We start from the raw sequence: 24,528 nt of genomic DNA, 5'->3' as shown, positions 1-24,528 counted from the left end.
ATGAGGCATAAACGAACAAATCCGGTAGAGGTGGCGAGGCGGCCAAGAGCCATGCGTCTGGTGGGTTACGGAGTGTGGTGATACAAGAGAATGATACCACGGTTGATACCTTGCCGTCGGATGGTTATACATTTTGGTTGGGAACAAAGCAACACAGCCAGTATCCGATTCAGTTGATGGGCATAACAGACAACCAGACGTCTGTGCCGGATCGGCATGGAACAGTTCGGCAAAGACCAGCAAGAAGAGCTGGAGCGCTCGCATGCTGTAAATATCGGTGTTTATCATTCATTCCTACTGATCGCTGAACAGCCCGTCCGTCCACCTTGTGCTCCGATGGATATGATATGCAACTCCATTTCTGCGCCATGGAAGCTCTCCCGGCTTCGATGGCTGGATGGCAAACGTCAATCCCCAGAATCTGATCCACCCCCGCACAATTCCATGTTTCGATTTTGTCTTTGCCCAACAGTTTCTCAGGTGAATTTGCCTCTTCCAGCTTCCCATGTCCATAAGCATCATCATGTCACCTGCTTATGCTGCCGCCTACTATACCAAGGTCATCCTCCGCCCCGATCCGCCATATAGAAAGAGCAGGCAGGACTGTTGTGGAGTGCTCCGTGGCGGTAGCTCAGGCAGAGCAGGCCGGTAATTTGTGGGTAATTACAGGGCACTTCGCCTCCGCTTGTCGCGTCTGAGCAAGCAGGAAATGAACGTAGCGTAATTAATGCTTATGCAATCGGCCTTGCAGTTCCAACGGTCACCATGTCGGACTCGCGCAAAAGTAGTAGAGATAGGAGAAGACGGGAAGCTCGATGAGAACTCGAGGCAACTGATAGAATTATAACTATATAGTAGAATGGGATGAAATTGCGAAGCAAGCAGCAATCGGTTGATTCGTACTTGACTTGAAGCGGCTACCTAACCCCGAGGGAACCATCGGCGGTAAAGCAGCCGCTGTGCACGTGCCTTGAACTTCCGTCCCAGCCATAAATTACCTTACCTCCTGTACACTAGCCTAGAGCAGGTCGTCTTCAGCGTGCGCTCACCAGCTGAATCTGCCCGTGCGGTACCCTGACACTAACAAGAAAGAAACACCTACCTGGCTACTACGAGCGCACAGAAAAACAAACCTCAACCTTTAATAGGTAAGTACCTACCTAGGTAGGTAGGTAGTCACAGCTGCTCCGCTTTGACAGCCTGAAGTTCAGTTGACCTGAACATTACCTGCGTTACACATCTTGGCTAGGTCTTGGCACTCGCACCTGTCAGTCTCGTCGGAACCAGAGGTGGTGACTGCGCTGTGTCTCCAGCCTCCGTCCGAGCACGCAGTCCCGTCTCCAGTCTCCAGTGCAGACTCACTCCAATCACCACCTCCAAGAGAGTTCTTTCACCAATTTCACTTCCCGCCTGGCCTCTGCTCTCTCCCAGTCCACTACGAAGCGCAACAGTTCAGGCATGAGCAGGCAAGGGTTGGCGACGACGCTATAATCTCCATCAGATTGACCCGAGGGTGGTCTCCTTGCTTGTCCATCAGGTTGTTTTCCACCTTCGTCAGCACCGACGCCCTGCAGCTTTTTCCAAATTTTTCTTTCTGCTCGCTCCCAGCTCCATCCCACAGAGTTGAGGCATCATCTTAGGTTTCTGATTCCCCTCCCTCTGCTACTATCTCGCATCACATCACATCCCATCTTTGCAGCTGTTTCTGCAGCAAATTTTCTCAGCTATCCTCACGATACCTGGATCAATTACACTAGAAACCTCCACTTGGCCAAGCCAATCGCCAATCTTCGGTCCCGGCCGTCCTTCAGGTCCACGCGCGCTCGTTCCGACCGCCCAGGCGCTCATTGCCCAGGGTGCACTGCAACCAAAAGGGAACCAGGGCAGGAAAAGGGCATTGCTTGTTTGGCCGTTGCTTGGGCTCAAACCCCGACGCACCGCACCGCACCGCACCGCACCGCACCGGCCGGATACTTACCTACTCCTGTACTCCTCACACACTTAGTTGTCTTCTCCGTTTCCTCAGCTCCTTTCCCCCCGATCCGAATCCTCGTCCGCGGCTTGAGGCATTTGACCATCACCCTCGTCCATCCTCAATCATCGATCGACCTCAGACGGGGTCCCAACCCTTGCAGCGCAACTCTCGGTCGATACAGGCGCCGAATTGAAATCTTGGTTTCGCCCCCCAGCAACCCACTCCATCCAGAATCCGCTCGCAATCATTTCCCATCTCGCCAATATCACGCTCGCGCTCTCACCACGACCAGCCATCCATCGTCCTCAAACCATCAACTATACATCCAAAGTGCTTCAATTCTTTACTCGACAATACTGTGCGCGCGCTATCTCGATCGACCTCGATTCCCATCGCATACATACCCTTCAACGCTTGACCACGGACCATCAGCCTCCGCGTGTCACGGTGCGACCACCTGCAGTCTCGGACGTCCGACCGACCGTCTTCCGCAGCAATCGTAGTCCTTCTTCCTCTCCCCGTCTGGTGCCTACCTCGTTACTCGTGGTAGCAAGCCAAGATGAGGGAAGTCAACTTCAGCATACCCAACGTCAACAAGGCGTCCGTTGGCATCACCACGGCTTTGTATGACCGACGAGCGCTTGATTGCACCTCGACCCTCCCGTTGATCAACTCCCTAAATCATCTCGCCTATTTGACCACGTCATCGGCACGTATCCGAGACATTCTCACCGTCGATGGCGGTATTGAAAGACTAGTCTGCATCCTGAAGGAGGGTCGCAGCAAGGATATGATGGACATGTGGAAGTGGAATTTGGCCTTCCAGTGCGTGGTCAACATTGGTGTACGAGGCACGGAGAATGTCCGAACCCGCGTTGTCGAGGCCGACATGGTCCCCGTCATCGCTACCATTCTCGACAATTACATCAAAGTCATCGAAAGGGTCCGCGAAAAGGCAGAAGAAGCAAAGCACAAGTCGGATCCCCATCACCGGCACAGGATTAGTGGCAGCAACCGGGTGCACAAATCCGCAAGCTTCTCCTCCAGGCCCACCAATATAGACGTTGACCAACGCGCTTTCCGTCGTCAGGCTGCGCCTCAGCCTATTGATGTTTCAATCACCTTGGCTGGTCCTTCGACGGAAGCCGCTGCACCGGATACTGAGACGACCCCGACCGCTTCCCGCTTCTCCGGTCAAATCCTTGGTGAAAGGACTCCTTTTTCTGCACACCGCTCACATCACCATCACCATGGTGTTAGAACACAGGACTCACAATCGGCTGTACCTTCGCCTACTCGTCATGAAAGTCAGCCGCCTGCACCGGCCGGGCCATCGTCCGTCGAGAACGTTGATAGCTTTGCCAGAGCCGTGCGAGAAACCGATCGCCTACGAAACATGGGGCCATTTGCTCACACAAACCTTACATCTCAGCCTGCCTCGCCAACAACACCTCTGCCAACCAGCGTCCGACCCCCTTCGATCCTGGCCCCCAATGGCCGCTCTCGCCGTCGACCTTCAATTCGCCATCAACATTCCACCGCTGGCGAGACAGACGATATGAACACCGACAGCGTAGCATCCGATGAAAACCAGGATGCTGAGATGTCAGGAACGGCAGACGTACAAAACGAGGTTGGAATCCAGCAGGTTTCGGTCGAAGATGGTGATGGTATAATGACTGGTGCAGCTCTTGACCTGGTCACCCCAACGGCTTCGGAGGCTCAGGAAGCTGGAACCTTCAACATCACCCACCAAGGTGCTGTGGACACCAGCATGGAAAACAACGCAACCCCAACTCAAGTCACCAACCTCGGTCTGTCTCCAAACAGGCCAACCATTGCGAACACCGCACAGCCGTCCATGCCCAATTCACGTGTCCCGCATTACCTGCTCGATCGTCACGTAACTCCCAACCCGCAGATGCTCGCTGCCATGCCCAGGGAGGAGGATGTGTTGATGTCGTTGCAGCTGCTGGCATACGTATCAAAGTATTGCAATCTTCGCAAGTACTTCCAAAAATGCCACCTTGTCCCCAAACTCAAGATTGGCAAGGAGATCAAGCTCCTCGACGGCACTGATCCCACCGAGTTGGAGGCCGAATTGGAGGCAGAAGAAGAAGAGTGCGAAGAGGAATACCTCCTCCCCAACGACCAAAACATATTCCCCCTCGTGGAGAAGTTCACAGTCCGGTACCACAGCACAGACATGCAATACTGGGCCGGTGTGGTTATGAGAAACCTGTGCCGAAAGGACGACACCCGGGGAGGCATCCGCCAGTGTGCCTACTACCAGTGCGGCAAATGGGAAGAGTACACAAGGCAATTTGCGAAGTGCCGCCGTTGCCGGCGTACCAAATACTGCAGTAAGGAATGCCAGAAAAGCGCATGGGCTTTCCACCGCCATTGGTGCATTGCCGCCACTCCATGATTCGGACGTTTACGGAACGATATCCGTTATTGATACCCCCCGGTACACACCTCCCGGGATACTTGCTGCTTGCATGGCGTTTTGCGTCTAATGTCTACTGGGAAGAGGAGTTGGGAAACTTTGATGTGGTTGAAGCGGCATTACGAAGGCAAAGCATGTTCTCCTGTTGCATGGCATTGCGCGATACACATATTCAAGGCGGTTCAACGAACATGCATCATACAACTCATGCATTGAATTTTTTTTCTTTTTTTTTTTACAACATCAGACACAGTCCATACGATTCCCCTTTGGTTTCAATCCCCTTTGTCTTTGCTTTATACAAAGATGCTCTTACCCGGCTGGGCGCAGTGTCTTTGAAGTCTGAACATTACGACTACCCGTCTTTGCTAGATCAAGTTCCAGCTGGCTTTCTCGATCAAATGGAATTTCGCATTATATCAACACTAGCAAACACCTGCTTCCTGTATTGAAATCCGACACCACGTTGACATGAAGCCGATTAGCGTCCAATGATACGAGCGAAAACAAAAAAAGACGCGTGACGTGAAGGAGAACTCGCATCGTACCTCTATCTTTTCCCGAGGTGTTTGGGCCAGGATTGGGACTTTTGGGAGGCTTTGGAAGGTGGGGTGGTCGGATGGATGGTGGGAAGGCATCATCGGGGTTGGCGTTCTCTCTGATTCCCTTTTCCTTTTTCTTTTTCTTCTTTTTGCAAGCATGTTGAATAGGTTGTTGCTTTTTTACGGTTACCTAGGCATGGATGAAGACAGAGTTAAGCGGGCAAACACGCATACACACGAACACATACGTTCGAATGGTCCTTTTTTTATTTTTTCATTCACTACGTTCCTCCCTTTTGTGATGATGATGACGATGACGATGCAAAAGTGTGTGCGGACAAGCGATGAGGTAGTAGGAAAAGGGACATGAGATGAAGATCCAAATGATGAACAAGATATAATGACCTTCCTTGGCTGGATACATGGGATGAAAGAGGGCAAAGAATTTCTGGGAAAGAGTTACGTTTCGGGAGAGAAGCAAGGGTAAGGGACATGAAGAGAGCCCAGACAAGGGGTCTGCACAGCAGACAGCTGTAAGGAATTTTACGTACCTGCTTCTGTTCTCTGAAGCAATGAAAATATTGGCATGAACAGACGAAAGTATGACACGGTCAAAACATACCAATACTTTACTCAACAACGAAATGGTGGTGTACCACAGCAAAGATACGACTTAGGTCAGCGAGTTCTGGAGGCCGTAGACATAAAGAAGCCACGCAAAGCACTTTACGAAAGCCACAGAGAATATCACCCGATCTTGAAAGATGACTATATTGAAATTCGGTCCTTGGTTATTCCATCGACACAGCTAAAGATAGCTTGATGGCCCTCGCTTAAAAGCCATCAGTTGACTAGTGCTCGACGGCTGTCTAAATTTCCAGTATCACATGTCCAAGTTGGTGAATATTCTTTTCACATTCCTTCCTCCGACGCCGAGCTGTCCGATACCCAGATTATCATTGATCTCTGACCAAAATCATCCGGTAATGCCAACGAAGCCACCAGGGACAAGGACGCTGAAGAGCAAAATCAATCAGTTGCCTCCTTTTTCCTGACCTTTCCCTCTCCGTTACCCCCCACCTTCCGTTCCCAACTTAAGCTCACCTACAAGTGGCTCCTTCCTTCTAAGTACTTTCAGCCTGCCCAGAAATAACCGAGACTTAAGCAAGTTCTATCAACCCATTGCTTACAAGTTGATCCATAGCAACGATGCAGGCAATAGCACTTGCCGGCTCGCTCTTCGCATGGTTTTACGTAGCCACCAGCGGCAGTGATCGAGACATCAAGGGACTCGGTGACAGCCTCGGCGGCGGGGGCGGGAGCGGCCAGGACAAATGAGGTTGTGGTGAGGATCGTGAGGAAGAGGGTTAGCATGGTGGTGATTCCTTGGGGGTACGGCATGGACTTGTTCGCGCTACTCGGTGGTAAATGTTAAGGTTCTACAGGTTGGAGGTCCACTCGCTTTGGTTTCGGTTCCTTCTCCCTCCTCATAGGGGGTGGGGGGGTGGCGCCGGTACTGGTTTAAACGCAACTGAACTGTTGATGGTATTTGGTGCTGTACTGAAGTTGTTTATGAAACTATTGCTGATACTACTACTTCCTCGAGTGGTGTGGGAGCGAACGAGAGGGAAGAGAACGGCCCAGGACATAGCCTCTTTCTTGCGTGTTGCAATGTCTAGAGAGGCAGCTCTTGGAGCGGAAGGAAGCAGGTGCGCAAGAACGTTAGAACTTGCCGGATCACGCGGCTTTGATGCTTCGGGGTTCAGTTATCGAATTGGATTTTTTTTTTGGGCTGTTTCCTATCCCGGCTGTCTTAGATGACAGTCAACTGAAATATCTCCGAGTCGCGTCCGGAAGTTCCTTGCAGATGCAAATAAGATGATACTGCATCGAACCCAACAGACCCCGGGTCCTCCAAACGAAATGAAACCCACCGCCAAAGTTAGTAGAAGACACGACCGTGGACGTCGACAAGGCAGAGTAAAATACCTCCATCGCAAAGGCCATCTTAACAACTCGTCATCGAGCGCGCTGGACTGAACACGATGTGGAGGTGGTGTGTATAAATGAGTCGTGGAGGTACTGTCATCCCTCACTGAATCCGCCTCTCCTCATCACCCCCTCCCCTCACATCCTCTCTGAGCAATGGGTCCAGATCAGAGTCCCCCTCAGCACCATCCGCCTTTGCTCCCGCTGCATGGCGATAAAGCACATAATGCTGCATAATAAACACCAAGTCATAAATCATCGACACGTTCCCCAACGCGAATTTGACCGGGTTCCCCGTGATGCCCGACCAGTCGCCCTGCTGGTAACTATCAATAGCCTGTTGCGCAATACTCAGAATCCCGCCGCCAAAATCCAACAGAATCTGCAAGATGGACCACCCCTCGGTCGACCGGTTGCGGTAGTTGACAATAACCTGCGGCGTATACTTGATCAAGGTCACAACGAGCTTGACGTACGAAACGGCGTAGATGGCGTCTAGCCAGACCCAGCCACCTTCCGTCACCGCCGCGCCGCTTGTATCGTTACGAACTGGCGAGGCCCATACCCGGAAAATGATGATGAGCGCCCCAGCTACGCAGCCGAAGAAGGTTCCCAGAATGAAGCGGCTGGGACGGCTGCCGAGGCTCGGCGCGAAGCCCCACGCGCGAGGGAAGAGGTACTGACTGACGGTGACGAAGCAGAGGATGAGGCCGTGGAAGGCGAAGGTAATGTCGTTGAGCTGGACCGTTGGCGTCAAGCCCTTGTAACGGACTGCGTACTGGGCGCGGATCAAGGGGGAATACGCAAAGGCGATGTTGGAGATGGTGTAGGCGAAGAAACCTGCTTATTCGTTTTAGAAAGCTTGATTAATTTGTCTGGTAATTTAGGTGAGTGAAGAAGCTTAAACTGACCTAGCGAGTTTATGAGAGGAAAGTCTATAGTGGTTCCCGATGTTGACTTGCGCGAGAAGTTGAGGATTGACTGGGGATAGAACGAGAGAGACCAGCAGGTGAAGTACGTCCAGCCAAAGACGTGCGATAAGCTGGTCAAGAAAGTGGAATCCGTCATTATGTAGCACAGCAGGCCGACATGAGATGGCTAGCACGATGGAAGTCCGAGAACGCCGACGCTTTGTGCTACATGGATGTGATGAAGTTGGCAAAGGAGGAACGTGCATGGAAATGGTAACCTGAAAGGCCTAGATCCAAACGTCATCACGTGTGTACAACCGCTTACATAAACTATGCGTGCCGTACAAGGACGACGATCTGTGTGATCTTCTTAGTCGTGAGATTAGAGATATAGGTATGCTGAAACTATACCTGCATTGTATCATGTACAACTGCCTTCATTACTCTGCGCACTTCCCGCGATGTCTTCATTCAGATGGAAGGTCAGTTGGCATGGAGAAAGGAGCCGCAATAACCCTAACCCTATTAGTTGATGGTACCAGGGACGGCGTGGACAACCTACGTCTAGCGGATGAGACCTAGAAGCGTTTTGAGAAGCATGTAAACTTGCTGAGCATATAGCTAGCTATGTTGACTAGATACTCGCTATAATTGGTGTCGTTGAGCCCACTTGGTCGTGACTACATAGCCAACTGCCCCGACAAACCAACTGTGACCTCTACTCTCTGGCCATGCACTAGCAATGACCATTAGAGGCTGTAGATACTTCCCACCTCCTGGACGGCCCTTTACATCGGCCCCGAGGCTCCCGCTCCCTTCTCCTTGGCTTGATCACTGCGCGTCCGAACATGGCTATAGGGTTGGAGCTTTCAAGCTACCATTCAGACCCTTTGATTTACTCTCCCTTCATCATAAAACGCATCATCGTGTCCTCATCAGGTTCGAGCTTTCGCACCAAAGGACCAATCGGCCTCCATGTGCGTCTACTTATCCTCGCCTTTCTCTTTTAAACATAACTTTGATAACGCCAATTCAAGGGGTATGGTGTGGTGAATAAGCGTGAGGGGGCACTATGAGATTGAAGCAATATAGTTCTGCCGTGTTGTGACTTGTGTTTGGGCGAATGAACTCGTATGGGGGAGCCGAAAGGCTGATGGGGTAAGATGTTTATGGTAGGATTTCCCAGATGGTGCCGTGATCAACATCACATCTGGGTCCCCTCATCCCAATCTTTAACCCAACCATCCCCTTCGTAAAAAGAACTAGACGGATTGTACAGCATTTTACATGTCCATCGACTCGGTGCCGTTAGCACCGAAGTTGAAGCCACCCTGCTGGGCACCACCGGAAGCACCGAATCCAAACTGCTGCTGAGCGCCCATGGCCTCATCACCGGCCTCGTCCTCGTCGGAGAAGTACTTTTCAATGATGTTGTACGCCTTCATGTAGATCTCCTCGTTGGCGTTCGTCTGGCAGTCGTGAATCTTCTCCATTCCTCCGCATTCCTCGATAAATAGGGCATAACGGTTGATCGAGTCAGGGCCATCGCCAGCGGCGTTCTTGTCGAGCTCGCCAACCTTGAGAATATTCTCAAGACCATCCAGGGCAACCTGGATAATCTTGTTGTCAGGGCAAGCCAGAAGGTCGCAGAGCGGCTTGATGCAGCCTTGAGCAACCAAGTATCTGATCTGATCGGGCTTCTGGAGACCACCCGAAGTCGCGTTGCTGATAGCCCAGCAGGCCTCCTTACGAGTCTTGAGGTCGGCATGGGAGAGAAGGTGGATCAAAGGAGGGATGATGTTGGCGTCAATGACAGATTGGATCTGAGCCGAGTTTCCAGCAGTAATGTTGCTGATGGTCCAGCAAGCCTCCTTGCGGATGCCATCCTTGTTGGAGCTCAGAAGCGACAGGAGGCAGGGAAGGGCACCGCAGTTAATGATAACCTGGGTCTGAACATCGTCTCCCGTCACAATGTTGCCAACGGATCGAAGCGCGGGCGTCTGGACAGAGGTGGAAGCATGCATGAGGAGCTCAACAAGACGCCTGGGAATGCCAGCCTCAATAACCGCCTGGATTTTGTCGTTGGATCCATCCGAGAGGTAGGAGATGGCCCAGCAAGCGTCAATAAGAACCTCGTCGTCGAGCGAGTAGACGAGCTTGGCGAGAACTGGCAAAGCAGGGGCGATCTATGATGGATCAGTAGACATACTAGATTGTTCGTGATCGAGAGAACTAACCGTGTTCCAGTCGGGCTGAGGAGTCTTGCCACGGCAGAAGTTACTAAGAGTCCAGGTAGCATTCCTGAGCATGCTAAGTTTGCGGCTATCACCAAGGAGGGTCAACAAAGGACGCAGAGCACCGCAGCTTAGAACGTAATCACGGCATTGAGGGCTATCGCCAGCAATATTGCCGAGAGCCCAAACAGCCTGTTCACGCACATCAGGCTCGGGGCTTCCGAGAAGCTCGACGAAGATGGGAACAGCACCAGCTTCGATGACAACCTGGGTTTGAGTGGCAGAGCCCGAAGCAATGTTGGTAAGGGCCCAAGCGGCCTCGAACTGGACCAGGGTGTGGGGGGAGCGGAGGAACTCGACGAAGCGACCAACGACGCCGGTCTTGATAACCTCCTCAATGGGAGGGTTGCGCTCCTTGCTGAGCAGCTTTCTGAACTTAGTGGTCGCCTGAATTTGCTTATCGATCTCACTGGAGAAGACACCCTCGACCATCTTGGGAAGGTCCTCGCTCAACTATGACAACTGGGTTAGCATGTGGAGATCAACTATAACAAAGATCGGGGACGTGACGGAATGTGGGGTGGTTTTCGTTTGTACAATGTTCGAGTTTGCGCGCGCAGCTTGAATGCAGGTTCGGCACTGCCTGGGGGTTTGTGGCTCAAGCATCACCATCATCGGCGGGGTACACGTGGGGGAGAGAAGGGAGAGGCGATGGACGGACGCAGTAGCAAAATTGTGGCCGATCATGTAAGGGGAGTAAGATAGAGGTTTGCATACCTGAGACTCGGTGGGAGGGTTCTCATCGTCACTGTCGGGGGCGGCACCAAGGGAAGCTCCAGGCCGCGAGTCGCCAGCACCAATACCGCGCCTCTTGGCCAAGTTCTCCTCGCGCTTCGCCTTGCGAATTTCGACCTGCTGTTCCTCACGACGGCGACGAAGCTCATCGGGCTTGAAAGCACTCTTGGCCTTGAACTGGGTGCGACGATGCTCGGGAATGTATCGGTCAGCCATGGTTGCGACGCGATGTCGAGACGACGGTGTCTAGACGGATGGGTGATGGAGGTGTGATATGAAGGCGGCAAACGAGGGGCGATGCAATCGATGAAGCCCCGGCGACGAAGTTGCTGCGAGCCGTTCAAAGGGAGGTATATGCGATCAAGAAAAGCCGGAGAATTGGAAGAGCCCGGTTGATACGGTCCTGCCAAAGCAATCCTGAATGGGACGGAGAAAAGTATGGGTGCGTTGTCGGCGAGACGGAAAACGTCAGAGAAGGATTGGGTTTTGGGGATGGATGGGGCAGGCGAGTTGTGTGTTTTTTGAGGAGCGACGATGAAAGAATTTGGGAGTTCGCCCGCGCCTCGAGCAGAAAGCGGAAACAAGAATGCGGCGGCGGCTTGTCCCCTCCTCTACCAGCACTTTCCACCTCCACGAAAGTGAAGTCCAAGTGCAGGCAGTCACTGTGCCCTGCCTGCCACTCAGTCACAGCTGCCCCTCAGGCCTGAAGGTGGCCCAGTCACTGCCCACAGCGCCCAATGCTGGCACCAACTGTAGCGAAAAGAGTTTGGCTTCTGAAAGTGGGGATGGAAGAGCCAAGCTCGAGCACAGGCCACATGAGCAGCTTTGTAACTTGTCCGCTGTTCTTGGAGTGCAGGAACTTGTCCACCATTGGGTGGCCCCACCTCAGAGCGGCTGGACCCTCCAGGCATTCTTCTCATTCCTTCCATTTTGCTTGTGAACGTCATGGATTGTTTGCAGGTTACACACTGCCCGTCATAACTTCATCGACCTCAGGCCGCGTCCGTCGAGCCGCAAGCTTTTCGTTTCCCTGAATGACTACGACATGTTTCAGTTACTTGAAAGAACGACGTCAAAAGGCCGCTCTCAACCTCCCACCGTCTGAGCTAGGTAGATACGTCTTTGCTACCTCCAGGCTTTAGGTTGTGTTGGGAGGCTGGCCTGCAAGGTCCTGTTCGGGAGTCCCCGACCCCTCATGACTATACTGGGTAGGTAAGAGAAAGCACAGACCATGCGTCTAACCATTACCGTAGCCCTGCAAGGCTTGCTGAAAGCACAGCGCTTCAAGTCTGATGGTCTGGCCCGACGGGCGGCCAAGACCCTTGCCCTGCACATGCGGTCGCGCAAACTTGGCGATTGGGCAGGTGCCATTTCCGCTTTCAAGACGCGTAAAGTGAACGCGTAATGTACGACGTATAACACTGAAGTCCCCAAGTTGCCCTACAACGGTTGGTAAGTATCACGACCAACCGCTGGTGGTGTTTCATCCACATACTCATCCGCCGCCATGTAATCGGAACGGAGAGTTGGGATATCCAGATGATGCGCCCGCTCAGAGACAGGAAACCGGCGGCCAAGGCAAAGCCACCACTTTTTCCGTCAACGCTCACACCCCTACGAGCCATTCTCGACGATGACGGTGATGCCCAGCCCGGGTCCATGGTCAATGTCATTGGTGTTCTTAAGGACTGCCGAGCACCCGTCGCGACACACGGATCGGACTGGAAGTGCACCCTGACCATATCTGACCTGTCCATTGAAGATGAATCGGCCGGAGTTGAGCTCGTCATCTTCCGCCCCGAGGCACGGATGCCCGAAGTCGGCGCCGGAGACGTGCTTGTTGTTCTAAGCGCAAAAGTTCAGAGGTTCAAGTCCAACCCAAAGTCTCTCATCACCAGCAAGATCACCACCGTTTGCGTTTACAAGGCAGCGACAATACCCGTCTATCCCGCTTCAGCACAGGTAGCACTCTTGCCCCCAAAGCAAGGTGAAAGCCACAAGCTGTTGAAGGAGGAACACCACCAGTATGTGTCCTACTTATACAACGTGATCGACAAGTATGACGTTCCCGACGAGGCCGAGTACCAGCAAAGGGTCAAAGTATCCCTGAACGTCAAAGACAAGTTTAGTCTCTTGAAGGATGTCACGGACGGCAACTTTTATGACTTAATCGGCCAAGTCGCCAAGGACCCTTATACGGACGAAATGGGCCGAATCACCCTTTACCTCAGCGACTACACCGAAAACGACTTGTTTTTCCATTATACCTGGGAAGGGGTTAGAGACCTCGCATCGGCAGCCAGACCAGCCGACGCCTATCCCGAAGACAACAACCCAGAAGCTGCCCAACAGCACCCATGGGTCGGCCCTTACGGAAAACGAACCATCCAAATAAGCTGCTACGATGCGCATGCCGACTTCATCCGCGAAGCCGGCGTTTCAGCCGGCATGTGGCTCTCGCTGCGCAACGTGCAAGTCAAGTTCGGCCGCAACGGCGCGCACCTTGAGGGCTTTCTCAGAGAGGAGCGCAACGCGTCCGCCCGGAAAGTCAACGTTGAGATCCTCGACATCGTCGCGCCTCACCCCAGCGTTACCAAAGCAAAAGTCGACTCGCGCCTGAAAGAGGCCGTCCGCCGCTGGCGCGATTACTCCCGGGAGAAAAAGACGCAGATCCTAGCGGTCAAGGCCGCGCAGGAGGCTGGGGCTAAGCGAAAATTTGCTAGAGCCGGCAGCAGCGATGAAGTACTCCTCGATGGCCAGCCCCCTAGCAAGAAGTTCAGGGCCAAAGAACGGCGCAAACTGCGCCCGTGCTGAGTTGGAGAAGAAGGCGGTCGAGGAGCAAGAAAAGGTTGCCCTGGGTTTAAATGAGCTTGTCACCTGCGAAGCGCACCCGAAGCCCGTGTCGACGCTTGCGTCTATTCTCGAACCGGTCATGTACGAGACAATGGTCAATGGCCAGCCCGTCAAGATCCCGCTGCCGTTTACTAATACCAAGTATAATGCTTGTGTCCGCGTCGTGGACTTCCACCCGTGCAACCTAGAAGATTTTGCTTGTGGAAGGAAGTGGTCTGAGTTTGATATATTGTCGGACAACGATCACGATGATGACGATGACGAGAGCGATCAAGACAGCCTTAACTCAACCATGGATGCTTCAAACGATGAAGACCAAGACAAAGGCCGAACGTGGGAATGGCGCTTCGCCCTCCTCCTTGAGGACGCCAGCACCCCATCATTGCCCGCAACCGTAGCTGCGATGGACAAAGACAAAAGTACACGGAAATGTGACCGTGACCCCAAAACAAGAGCCAGGCTATGGGTAACGGTGGATAACACAGAAGCACAATGTCTCACCGGTCTGGACGCCGTTAACCTCCGCCGAGACCCTCATACTCTGGCTACGCTGCGGGAGAGGATGTTTACTCTCTGGGGAAACCTGGAGGAGCTCAAGGCTGATAAAGCTCGTGCAGCGGTCAAAAAAAGGGAGGAGAGAGACGAGGGCAAGGGGGAGGATGAGGATATTAATGGGAATGGCAGGATAACGAAAAAGCGCAAGGGAAAGAAGGCGACGGAGGTGGTACAATTGGAGAATTTGAAGCCGCCGCTTGAGGACTCAGATGGCGAGCAGCAGCAGCAGCAGCAGCAGCAGCATCAGCAGAATCAAGGGGAAGAAGAGCTTTCTAACAAGCCGTTCAGTTGCTGTTTGAAGCAGTATGGCGTTCGGGTGTCGGAGGACGATGATGGGCTGCCCAAGACGGATGGAGCAGCCGGTGGGTGGGTGAGGGTGTTTGGGATGTTTGGCACCAAGATATGTGTATGAATGGATGATAACTACTTGTTGATCTATATCGATCAAGCAAGACCATTACGTGCCACTGTCTGTCGCAATTAGCTTTGCTGTACGACTAAACAGAAGCACCCCAAAGTCACTTCCCACCATGTCTGAACCCATGACCACCGTAACCGCTTTTTTCGAATCCATTATAATAGCGACTCTAGGAACGGAGAGAGAGAGAGAGCATGATAATGTACGAAACAATTAAAGTCCTTGGAGTTCTCAAAACAAAGCCTGCCTGCATGCTCGCCGCCAAATCATTTAAATGAACATAGAGTCTGGGTCGCATCTTGTCTCTTCCCATCCATGAAACCGTCACCCTGTGGTGTTTGATTACCTACCATAACTGCCCGCCCAAAGCAGATCTACTCCTCATCCATGTCTTCGTCACCATCATCATCCTTCTTACTCTTGCCGTCTCCCTCCCCGCCTTCGTCCTCATCGTGATCCTCAATAGGATCATTAACTAAGTCGGTTCTCTCTTCAGGATCGGGAACGGCCTCGGGCTCCTCCTCCTCGATTTCAATATCCGATAGCTCTGAATCATTATCCTCCGCAGTGATGATCTCCGCACTGAGCGCCTGTTTCTTCCCAGCCACCGAAGCACCAGAGTTTCCGGCAGCCGCCGGTCTGCTGCCTCGAGCCCTCGAGCCAGGCGCGGCAAGAGCCGGTCTCTTCTTCTTGCCGGCCGCTTTGGCAGCCGCCTCCCTTACTCTCGCCGCTCGGCCTTCATCCACGAGATACGCCAGTGTCTCCTTGAAATTGGGACCCAGCTTGTTTTGGTTCCTGACCATCCGCTTCTTGATCTTGCCGGCTGCACCCTGTCCCGAGCCGCCCTGGTCGAGCACCTTGGCCACGATGGCGAGCACCATCTTACCCGTGAGCTCGCAGAGAACCCGTTCCGCCTTGAGTTCCTTCCTCTTCTTCTGCACGGGCGTGAGATCGCTGTCGTCTTCGTCTTCGTCATCCTCCTCGTCCGAGGAGAAATGCTCGATAGGCCCCTCGTCTTCGCCTGGGTTGTTCAGTTGCCTGTTGATGCAGCGGGCGTAAGCGCGCTCGGCGGCGGTAAAGATTTCGATAAGCTCGCGCGTGAGTCCGGGGTCGATGGGGTCCAGGAGCGGGTTGATCAACGAGTAGTCGACGGCGGATCCCTCAGCGGCGTTGCGCTCGATAACGCGTCGGACCGAGGCAAAGGCGACGTGCAAGTCACAGAGGGCACCAGTGGCAAAGAGGCGCAGGTCATCGTTAGTTCCACGTGAGGAAAGTGTCCAGACGAGGTTTCTGACGAAGGACTGGCGCAGGGTATTAAGACGTTCGATCTGAAGGGCGGGAATGGACCTCTGCTCGCTGACCGCGTCTCTCAGGACACGAGCCTTCCACAAAAAGTAGAAGAGGCATGTCTTGACGGCGAAAGAGACTGCTTCGTCTTCGGGGTCATCCAAGTTCTCGTCAACCTGGTCGAGCTTGCCACGCATAACAATACGGATAAGAATCTCGATAGCTGGAGACTCGGAGCCCTCCACCTGGCCGTCTGCCTCCAGCACCTCGATACAGTCCTTAAGTGTAACGAGTTTGCTGGTCTTCAGAAGGATATTGCCAAGTTCAATAATGGCAGGCTCCTCAAGGTTACGACGAATACCCAGCTCGCTAGACTTGTCAAACTGCCGAAGTTTGTTGATGGTCTTATCCCACAGCTCTGACACCTTCTCATCTATCGTCTCCTCCAACGCGGGGTACTTTCTTCCATGTAACAGTGCCGTGGTTGTTTCTGCCAACACACCTCTATCGATATGCCTATCGAACTGGGTGCAAATCCCGGTTAATAGCCTGTCGTATGTGGTCGAATCTTGGCCGAGTTGCTGATAAACGTTGAGATCCAGGGAATGTTCGAGTCGTAGCACGGTAACGGCCGTGCTGGCATCCGCCCCGTACTTGCTTAGAAGCTTGGGAATGATGGAAGCAAGCTTACGAGCAGCCTCTTCTGGGCCGATAAGATGGATGCCTTCTGATCGCAAGTGCTTTTTGCTCTTTTCAAGCTCAGCAGGAGCTGCAAGGCTCGATCGCACGGCAGAAGCGAGGACCTCCAGCAGTATAGCTTCTTCCCTGCCTTCCGGTGCGACTGCTCTCCGCAGGGCCGTCTCAACTGAGCCCCCCTTTGATGCAGATTTGGAGCTTGCGCTAGAAGAGTGGTCGTACAGGAGATAGCCGGATAGCAACTCCCAGTTTTTCAGCTGGTCGATCTTCTCATACAACACGTGTCCAGCCAGCGAGATTCTGGTCTCGGGGGCGACAGCTGGAATCGCATCGACTGCGATATCGAGATTACGCGGAGGCTCAACGGGGTTCTCCTCCTCAATTTGTGTATCATAGGCAGCGAGGAGCTCAGCGAGGCACTTGATACTGACCCAATCGCTCCGTGGCGAGCTGAAGTCCTCCTCATCCTGGTCCTGAAACAACTCGTCGATCGCGTCCTCGCCTCCGATTTCTTCCACCTTGTTCTCAATGGAGTCATTCACACACCCAGCAAAGAAGTCAAGGACAGCTTTGCGGATGCGTAATTCAGGGTCAAAAATCAGACGCCCGATAGAGTCAATCTCGTCCGGTTCGAGATTGCCAGAATCTTTCAGGATCTGGATGTTGCTGATGGCCACTACGCGCACGTTGACATCGGAATCCTTGGTGGCCATCTCAACCAGTCGTGGCCGGAATCGATCAATGAAATGACCGAGCTTTTCGGCATGGTTCTTGAATATCCTTCCCAGTTGCTTCAAGACCTCGTGTCTTGTGTGTGGCATCACGTCGGAAAGCATCCAGCCGAGGTATCGAAGGTACTCGGGCTCCATGAACACAGTGGGGAGCATATGAATCCAGTTGCCGAGCGCCTCAACACACTCCGTCCGTATTTTTGCATCGATATCGCGGTATCGGTGAACGAAGACAGTATCGAAAATGTCCTGGATCTGGTCCTTGCAAACATCCCGATAGTGTTCGGCGTCTGTGAGGTTTTGTTGTATAGATTCGACAAGGCCGGCATTCTTGGATCCTTTGCCCTTCGTCTTCTCGAGCTGCTGCATGTAATTACTGATACGCCCATCCAAGATCCCCGCCGCCTTGACAAGTGCCGTTTGAATAGCAAGCGCAATAGTGGTGGCTGTATGTCTGAATGGGCGAAGCGTCGAAGAGGACATGGATGCCACCCATCTGGAAATGTTCTCCAGTATTTGTACATCCTTGTACAGGGCATCTGTTTCATGCAAAACGTCCACCAGGGATCTGAAAAAGCCGACTAGAAGATCGCGGAATGATCTAGTAGATCGCGCCCGCGAAATCAAGGGGTAATCCGTGATGCCCACCTATGACAATACGATACACGTATTAGTACAGACACGCTTGCTATGAATGGGAGCTTGGAGTGACATACCTCGGCATAAACGTTTTGTAGATCCGCCAATCGGTTCTGGCAGTTATCAGGGTCTCTGATATCATCCTCCGTCACTCGCTGGTCGCATCCGGCAGACAAGAGGATGCAGTTGACGAGGTCGGTAAGGGCCTCAGCGTGGTCAGCCTGGTATTGGTGATACCACCGGGTCGCAACTTCGTTGGGTCGGTCGTCGGACCTAAAAATATCGGCTGTGGGACCTTGTCAGCAATGGGAAGAACACAATGCGCCAGCGTACTATCTGGGATTCGGACTGAAAGGGTGGCTGACTGTAGAGGCCCTCTCCCTCAGGTTGGGCGATTGCGACTCGAGCAGACTTCTTCGGCCTGCTAGGAAGGCTGGCATGGCTGTTCAGTGCCAGCGCGGGCGCGGACGCAAGCGTTTCTGCTGGTGTTTGGGGACGCGATGGCGCATCTCCATTGATCTTTGGCTTTTTCAAAGCCGGTTTCTTCGCCTTTGCCGACTGGGATGACGGTTTCCTCTTCCTGGACCGCTGGCGCTCCTGCTCAACTTCACTGGCGTCGGGATCGTCGTCTTCATCAGGGCCTTCTTCGGGCGATTCATTTTCGCCGTCCTCGCCTTCGTCATTTTCCGATGCACGCTTGCGCTTACTGAGCGACGTTGGTTCGGGGGTAAACTTGGCGGGGGCTTTCGTGACGCGTCCACTGCGGCGCGCAGTTGAAGTGGGAGTGGGCGAGCTCGTCGCAGTATTATCGGTGGTCTCCATGAGGGGCTGTCGGATCGTCGTCGTCATTACATTTGTGGGCGATGATGGCAGAGCGGCGTGGTGAAGAGAGCGACCCGGCGACTCTGTTCGGTGGAAGGTCTTAGGTAAGGTATTGACGCGTCGAGTGGGAGGTTGCAGTTGCTGCATGGAGTCCTCGCCCATCACACGACATTATTTTGGCGGTTCCCGACCTAATGGAGCCCCACTTTATTCCAGCTTGTCAACACTTCAGTTCTGGTGCTACAATGTACGCTGAGTCGCTGACCTGACCTTCCAGTCCCTTGGCTGAATGATGAATAAGCTGTCTACTGCAATACTAGGCAGCACTTTCCATCTTGCAAGCTCCGTTTTGGAATATCTCTGTCTCGGTTGCTATGTAGTTGCGCTTTAACGGTTCACAGGGGCATGTATGAGTCCATGAGAGTTTCCATTTGCAGTCAGTCCGAGATACTGCGCTTTGTTACAAATGCACAGCTGGCCACCGGTTGCGAATGTTACTTCGTTAGGAGAGCTGATATGTATTTACCTAACTACCATGTAGACTTTCCCATAGAAACATCAACGCCACCCTCTTCAGGGGCGATTCAGCAGGTGACAGTGTTTCTAGCCGCTGCAACCAACAATGTCCTTGCAAGCGGTTCTCTTGGACCTGCAGGTACAATCGACCGTGCAGAATGCGATTGGGCCCTTCATTGGGTTCATTGTGAAGAAGACATCATATCAATGCGTGTACCTATGGTCATTCACTGCTCTTGCCAATTTCATTGTACAATAACCCTGAGCCCCTTCATTCACACAGAATGAAGGCCATGTTCTTTTCTCATCTTACTGGCTTCATCCCCCTTCCTCCAAATACTCACATGGATTCAAGTGTGATACTTGCTTTTCCCCTTGCGTCTTTGTGTTCGAGATGTATATTTTAATAGTGCCTGTCACCGACCGTTATAGCATATGCTGAATGGTGGTACCAAACTTCAAATACGGATTTGAAACGCAGAATATACATCTCCTCACATTCACCTAACACATAATAGTGCATGGTCTCCAAAGATCTCACCGATGCTCCCCTCCTGCACAAGCATCGATCCTATCCATGTTCTCCCAGCTTCAACCTCTGGAGCACCAAACTTAACCACCACACAGCCCCTGACAAGCGCGGCGGACCAAAGCAGACCACTCTCCTTCTCCATCTTGAGTCTGTCACGCCGCCACGTCTCCGCCGTCGACAGACCCTCGATGACCTCCGCCTTCTTCGCATCCTCACTCCGCCAGTCTCGCGCTCCAATTCGCGGCAAAGCAGTGAACTCGGCTAAGAAGAATTCGCCCAGGGACTTCATTAACGGTCCTCGCAAGATAAGCGTACCCATAATGCCTATTGCATGCATCGACTCACGCAATGTCTTCATCTGTGGGTGCGCCTGTGCACTGTCCAGGAGAAGGGAGTCTCGCACAAGAAGTCGAGCTCCGCTATCATCGCCTCCCGGCAGCGTCCACACCTCGTTGCGACCGAGCCATCGAACAAAGCTCCAGTCCTCTCCACGAGCCGAGCGCCCCTGAGTGACCCAGTCCAAGAGACAGAGCGAGGCATCCTTGGCCAGCTCGAAGATTTGCGTCTGTTCGTAGACACTACCCGCGAACGGCTGGACGGGATCCGGTAAGAGACAAAGAGCACCACCTGATGCTACTTGTGCGCGCATTGTCTGGCGCGTCACAATATCGGTTTTCGTAGAGGTGAAGACCTTGGTATGGCCCTGGGTGACAATGGTCAACTTTGCTTGTGGATGGACCTGGATTGAGAGGTTGACCTGGTCACCACCAACCAGACCACCGCCGTAGGAAAGCAAGAACACCAGAACGCTCTTGTCCTCGGCCGGTTTTGATGGGGAGATGAGCTTGAGTGGATACTGGTAGGTGATGGTCTCCAAGCCAGAGACTCCATCGGGTTGAAGCCGGGCGATAATCTTGCCCTCGCCCGCTGCCGACGAGGATTTGGGAAATGGCGAGTTCATGTTGGTGAGACAATGCGCAATAGCGTCACCTCATGTTAGGTATTCGAAGAAGATGAGAATTCATACTAAAGTTGTTAAAAGCAACAACTGCTTGTCCGCTCTCGGAAGCTCTAGTGAGTGTACACTGATAATCAGCGTGTTATTGATAAGGGAACGGATGACTTGCGCCGTCGCAATTAGCCGTGCTATTTGAACCATGCAGCTTAGTCGCTGTACGGAAGTTCACTGTGTAACACAACCGCCAAAAATGGGTCAACGTGCTAGTGTAAGCTGTTTCGATAGCAATAACGTGTTCTTATCGGCACCAGGCTGCACTGCTTATCAATTAAATCCATTATTTTTTTTTCTCGTTCCGAAACTGCCCCGCAGCGCCTCAAATCACTTCCCGTTGTTTGTCGCCAACCATCCATTCTGTGAACCGTCACGATTGGCAATTTCACTTCCGATTATTTAACCAAGCATTCAACTCATCGACGAGCATTACATACTACAAGGAAACGAATACTATCATTTCACCGCATTCCTATTCACAACGCAACCGGCATCGGCAATTGCCGCGTTTATCCAGCATTTCGTATAAAAGCACATCTCAGCGACCATACTACGAAACACACGTCCGCATTAGATCACGGTCACCCAAGCCATGTCACAGCCCCCGAGTAGAGGACGCTTGGCGCCGCGGGGCGGCCGCCGCCCTGCCGCCGCCGCGGAGACACCCGCCTCAGGATCATTAGCCACCCCAGCAGCCACGCCCGCGCCGGCTTCAGCAGCACCCTCGACATCAACATCGTCAGCGGCGACCCCAGCAGCTTCATCGGCCGCCAAGCCGGGCCTCAAGTTCAAACCAAAGGCTGTTAGAAGAGGCGAGGCAGAGAGACAGCGTATTGCAGAAGAACAGCAGAGGTTACAGGACATCCGAAATGAACAAGAGAGCAGGCGATTAGCCCGGGCGAACCGCGGGCGCGGAAGAGGCGGAGGACGTGGGCGCGGGCGAGGTAACTTTCTTATGAGGGGAGGTCGCACCGCAAGTGCTGCCGGCCCCTTGTCAGGAGGCATGGGTTGTAAGTCGTAGTGGCTAATCTGACTTTAATACCGTCCGTCACTAACAGTCTTTTGCAGATGGAGGAGGCTCTTCTGGTGGTGATGGAGGCGGCGTGGATGGTTTCGGGACATCTAACGGCTTTGACGCGAACAGAATTAACGCCGACATGCTTTACAGTCTTAGCCTCGAAGATGAGGAGGAGAAGCTCGAGAACGGTCTGGTCCGGACAAAGAAGAAGAGAGCTCCTATGCCCATGGGTATTAGGAGATTCGAGCATGAGGAAGAGGAGGTTGTTATGGCGACCGCTGCGGAAATCGAAGCTCAAGACGCCGGCGTCGATGTGGCCGCTGGTGATAACGACAACGACGACGACAATAGCTCCGATCTCTTCGTCGACAACGGAGAAGGACCAGTACAGATCAAGGATGAAGGAGCGGTTGACACCGCGGTACCAAGGACCATCGTCAAGAAGGAGGGCGGTGAGACGGAGGACGTCAACATGGAGAGCATTCCAGAAGGAGTCATCAAGACTCCCGAGTCACCGGAGCTCAAGAAGAAGGTTATGGCCACTACAAAGGAAGCAGAAAAGCCGCAGGAGAAGAAGCCTAAGAAGCCCAAGGAAACAGAGGCAGATTTTGCCCAGCAAGACCGGGAGCGTTTGGTCGAGCTCTTCAACCACGGCACTGAGCTCGAAGGGCACATGTTCCTCTTCCAGCTTCCCGTCGTGCTCCCGCCGCTCAAAAGCGCAGCGCCAGCTCCCAAGGTCAAGCCGGAACCGGAAAATGACGATGTTATGATGCTGGATCAGCCGGCTATGCCAAAGTCGTCCTCTCGGATCGACTTGACATCGGAGGAGGCGAGCAAGGTCAAGAAGGAGAACGGAGAGGAGGCAGATGCGGACGCAGAGCAAGAAGATATGACACGCGAAGGCGGCTATGTCGGGCAGCTGGTTGTGCGAAAGTCTGGCAAAGTTGAAGTCAGCTGGGGTGGCGTCCCTCTACAGATGGGGTTGGGCATCCAGGCCAATTTCTTGTCGACGGCAGTTATCATCAAGGAGGACGACGTAAAGCCGGCCCAAGACCAGTACACGGGAGCCGCCTACGGCATGGGTAGAATCCAGGGCTCCTTTGTCTTGGCACACACATTCGGAGATGAAGAAGAATGGGTTGTTGATCCGAGCGAGCTCGTCATTGCCGATGGGGAGCAGTGAGCGGGACTAGTGGTAGATGGAGTCCATTACATTACATTACCTCCGCAGATGGGGGGTGACAGCGAAAACTGGTAGGAAACAATTTGATACCCATTGAGCACTAGACTACAGAATTTGCATATGAAGGTGCTACTAGATCACTTGCATGTTTCACGGAATCGCTATGTCCCATACAGCCTCTTTTTCGTTCCGGGCATTTGCTTGAAGGGGGGAGCAGGTAGCCTGGTGGCGACACAGGCCGTTTATCGTTTCAACCGTCACCGGCATCTTCACGATATAGATCGTGTGATTGCCAATCCACACGGCTGCGCTCTCGTTGAATACACAGAACCGCTACACTATAGCCCGGACTGGGAAGAGCACTAGGTGGTTAAATTCACATGTCGGGAACTGAATGTAGACTAATAACGGTCCGCAATACCGGGACGGACGGACGGCCTGAGGTCGTCTTGGTATTGTAGGTGATAGGGATTGGGGCTCTGAAGCATAGTGTTCCCACCTATCTTACAATTCGTGAACCCCCAGATCGGGTTTGCGCTGCGCTTGTCAGCCCAGGCTGGAGCCAAGACGGAGCGGACGCTTGGTTGAGTGGAAAGCGTTCAAGGAGGTGCCATACGTACAGTTTATCGTAGGCGCAGTATGTCTTTATCTTTTGGGGGTCTTATATATGTGTGTCTTCCGTTCCCTTCCATCATCGTCCTCCCCTTGATTTTATTTACCCTCCTTCCTCCCTGCCTTATTATTCAGGGACACTGGTTGACGGCTTCGAGCAAACACGCAGATGAATACGTCTATGCCCGCAACATCGTCACCACCTCATCCGTCCGCCAGCTGATCAGAGCCAGCGGTATGTCAGTGCTCATCTGCTCTTCAGTCGGCTACATGACCGATTACTACATCGGCCCCATCAATGCCTTCTGCGTCGGCACCTGTGTCTCATTCGTCATGCTTTTATCCTGGGTGGGCATCCGCACGTGTGCGGGCATGTACGTCTTCTCTACCTTCCTCAGGCTGTCCGCTGGCGCGAGTGTTTGACATCGAACAGAAAATGACAGAACAGCATTCCACATCCCACATACCAAAAGTGATTTTCTCATTGATTTTCCCACCCCATTGTTAGCGTGCTAGCTCTTTTCCAACTGTAAGCATAGAGCCATCCTGCGTAACAGGCTCGCAAAGATTGTATTTGAAGGCTTTCCAATGAAAATCGAGGCTCAAGATAGGACAGTATACCCCGGACGCTCTCTCCTGAGTACCTCCATCTGAAAGGCGTGTGGTCTAAACTGGGTGGAAATTTCCGGGAGCCTGTGGGAGACCAAGTACGTGTAGGAAAACTCAGGGTGTGGGCAGATGTTCCCCTTCTTTTTAGAC

The 24,528-nt window shown here is 53.0% G+C and overlaps 7 protein-coding genes across 7 annotated transcripts; 3 read left to right on the top strand and 4 right to left on the bottom strand.

Annotated features, from left to right (window-relative positions):
* The first annotated feature begins 1,335 nt into the window (after positions 1–1,335).
* Positions 1,336–5,597, top strand: NCU01252 (MYND domain-containing protein). Its single transcript, XM_955562.2, has one exon. It carries the CDS (start codon positions 2,535–2,537, stop codon positions 4,401–4,403), a length of 1,869 nt encoding a protein of 622 aa, XP_960655.1. The 5' UTR covers positions 1,336–2,534; the 3' UTR covers positions 4,404–5,597.
* An 887-nt stretch (positions 5,598–6,484) lies between these two features.
* On the bottom strand, positions 6,485–8,303 carry NCU01250 (cystinosin). The gene is made up of 2 exons (XM_955560.3): positions 7,867–8,303; positions 6,485–7,795 (listed from the first exon to the last, which is right to left on the bottom strand). Exons 1-2 carry the CDS (start codon positions 8,021–8,023, stop codon positions 7,059–7,061), a joined length of 894 nt encoding a protein of 297 aa, XP_960653.2. The 5' UTR covers positions 8,024–8,303; the 3' UTR covers positions 6,485–7,058.
* Positions 8,304–8,390: 87 nt separating this feature from the next.
* Positions 8,391–11,457, bottom strand: NCU01249 (importin alpha subunit). The gene is made up of 3 exons (XM_955559.3): positions 10,878–11,457; positions 10,104–10,613; positions 8,391–10,052 (listed from the first exon to the last, which is right to left on the bottom strand). The coding sequence occupies exons 1-3, from the start codon at positions 11,109–11,111 to the stop codon at positions 9,150–9,152; spliced, it is 1,647 nt and encodes a 548-aa protein (XP_960652.1). The 5' UTR covers positions 11,112–11,457; the 3' UTR covers positions 8,391–9,149.
* A 977-nt stretch (positions 11,458–12,434) lies between these two features.
* Positions 12,435–14,947, top strand: NCU01248 (hypothetical protein; the record flags this gene model as incomplete). The annotated part of the gene is made up of 2 exons (XM_955558.3): positions 12,435–13,637; positions 13,711–14,947. The coding sequence occupies 2 exons, from the start codon at positions 12,435–12,437 to the stop codon at positions 14,713–14,715; spliced, it is 2,208 nt and encodes a 735-aa protein (XP_960651.3). The 3' UTR covers positions 14,716–14,947.
* Positions 14,697–19,025, bottom strand: NCU01247 (hypothetical protein). The gene is made up of 3 exons (XM_955557.3): positions 18,440–19,025; positions 18,152–18,360; positions 14,697–18,083 (listed from the first exon to the last, which is right to left on the bottom strand). The coding sequence occupies exons 1-3, from the start codon at positions 18,921–18,923 to the stop codon at positions 15,096–15,098; spliced, it is 3,681 nt and encodes a 1,226-aa protein (XP_960650.3). The 5' UTR covers positions 18,924–19,025; the 3' UTR covers positions 14,697–15,095.
* Positions 19,026–19,599: 574 nt separating this feature from the next.
* On the bottom strand, positions 19,600–21,018 carry NCU01246 (urease accessory protein UreD). The gene has a single exon (XM_955556.2). The coding sequence runs from the start codon at positions 20,903–20,905 to the stop codon at positions 19,913–19,915; it is 993 nt and encodes a 330-aa protein (XP_960649.1). The 5' UTR covers positions 20,906–21,018; the 3' UTR covers positions 19,600–19,912.
* A 263-nt stretch (positions 21,019–21,281) lies between these two features.
* On the top strand, positions 21,282–23,275 carry NCU01245 (hypothetical protein). The gene is made up of 2 exons (XM_955555.2): positions 21,282–21,966; positions 22,025–23,275. The coding sequence occupies exons 1-2, from the start codon at positions 21,549–21,551 to the stop codon at positions 23,155–23,157; spliced, it is 1,551 nt and encodes a 516-aa protein (XP_960648.1). The 5' UTR covers positions 21,282–21,548; the 3' UTR covers positions 23,158–23,275.
* Positions 23,276–24,528: the final 1,253 nt, after the last annotated feature.

The sequence above is a fragment of the Neurospora crassa genome, linkage group V, assembly GCF_000182925.2.
Source record: "Neurospora crassa OR74A linkage group V, whole genome shotgun sequence".
Taxonomy (NCBI): Eukaryota; Fungi; Ascomycota; class Sordariomycetes; order Sordariales; family Sordariaceae; genus Neurospora; species Neurospora crassa.
Note: the sequence above shows the minus strand (reverse complement) of the source record. Positions and strands in the feature narration are given on the sequence as shown.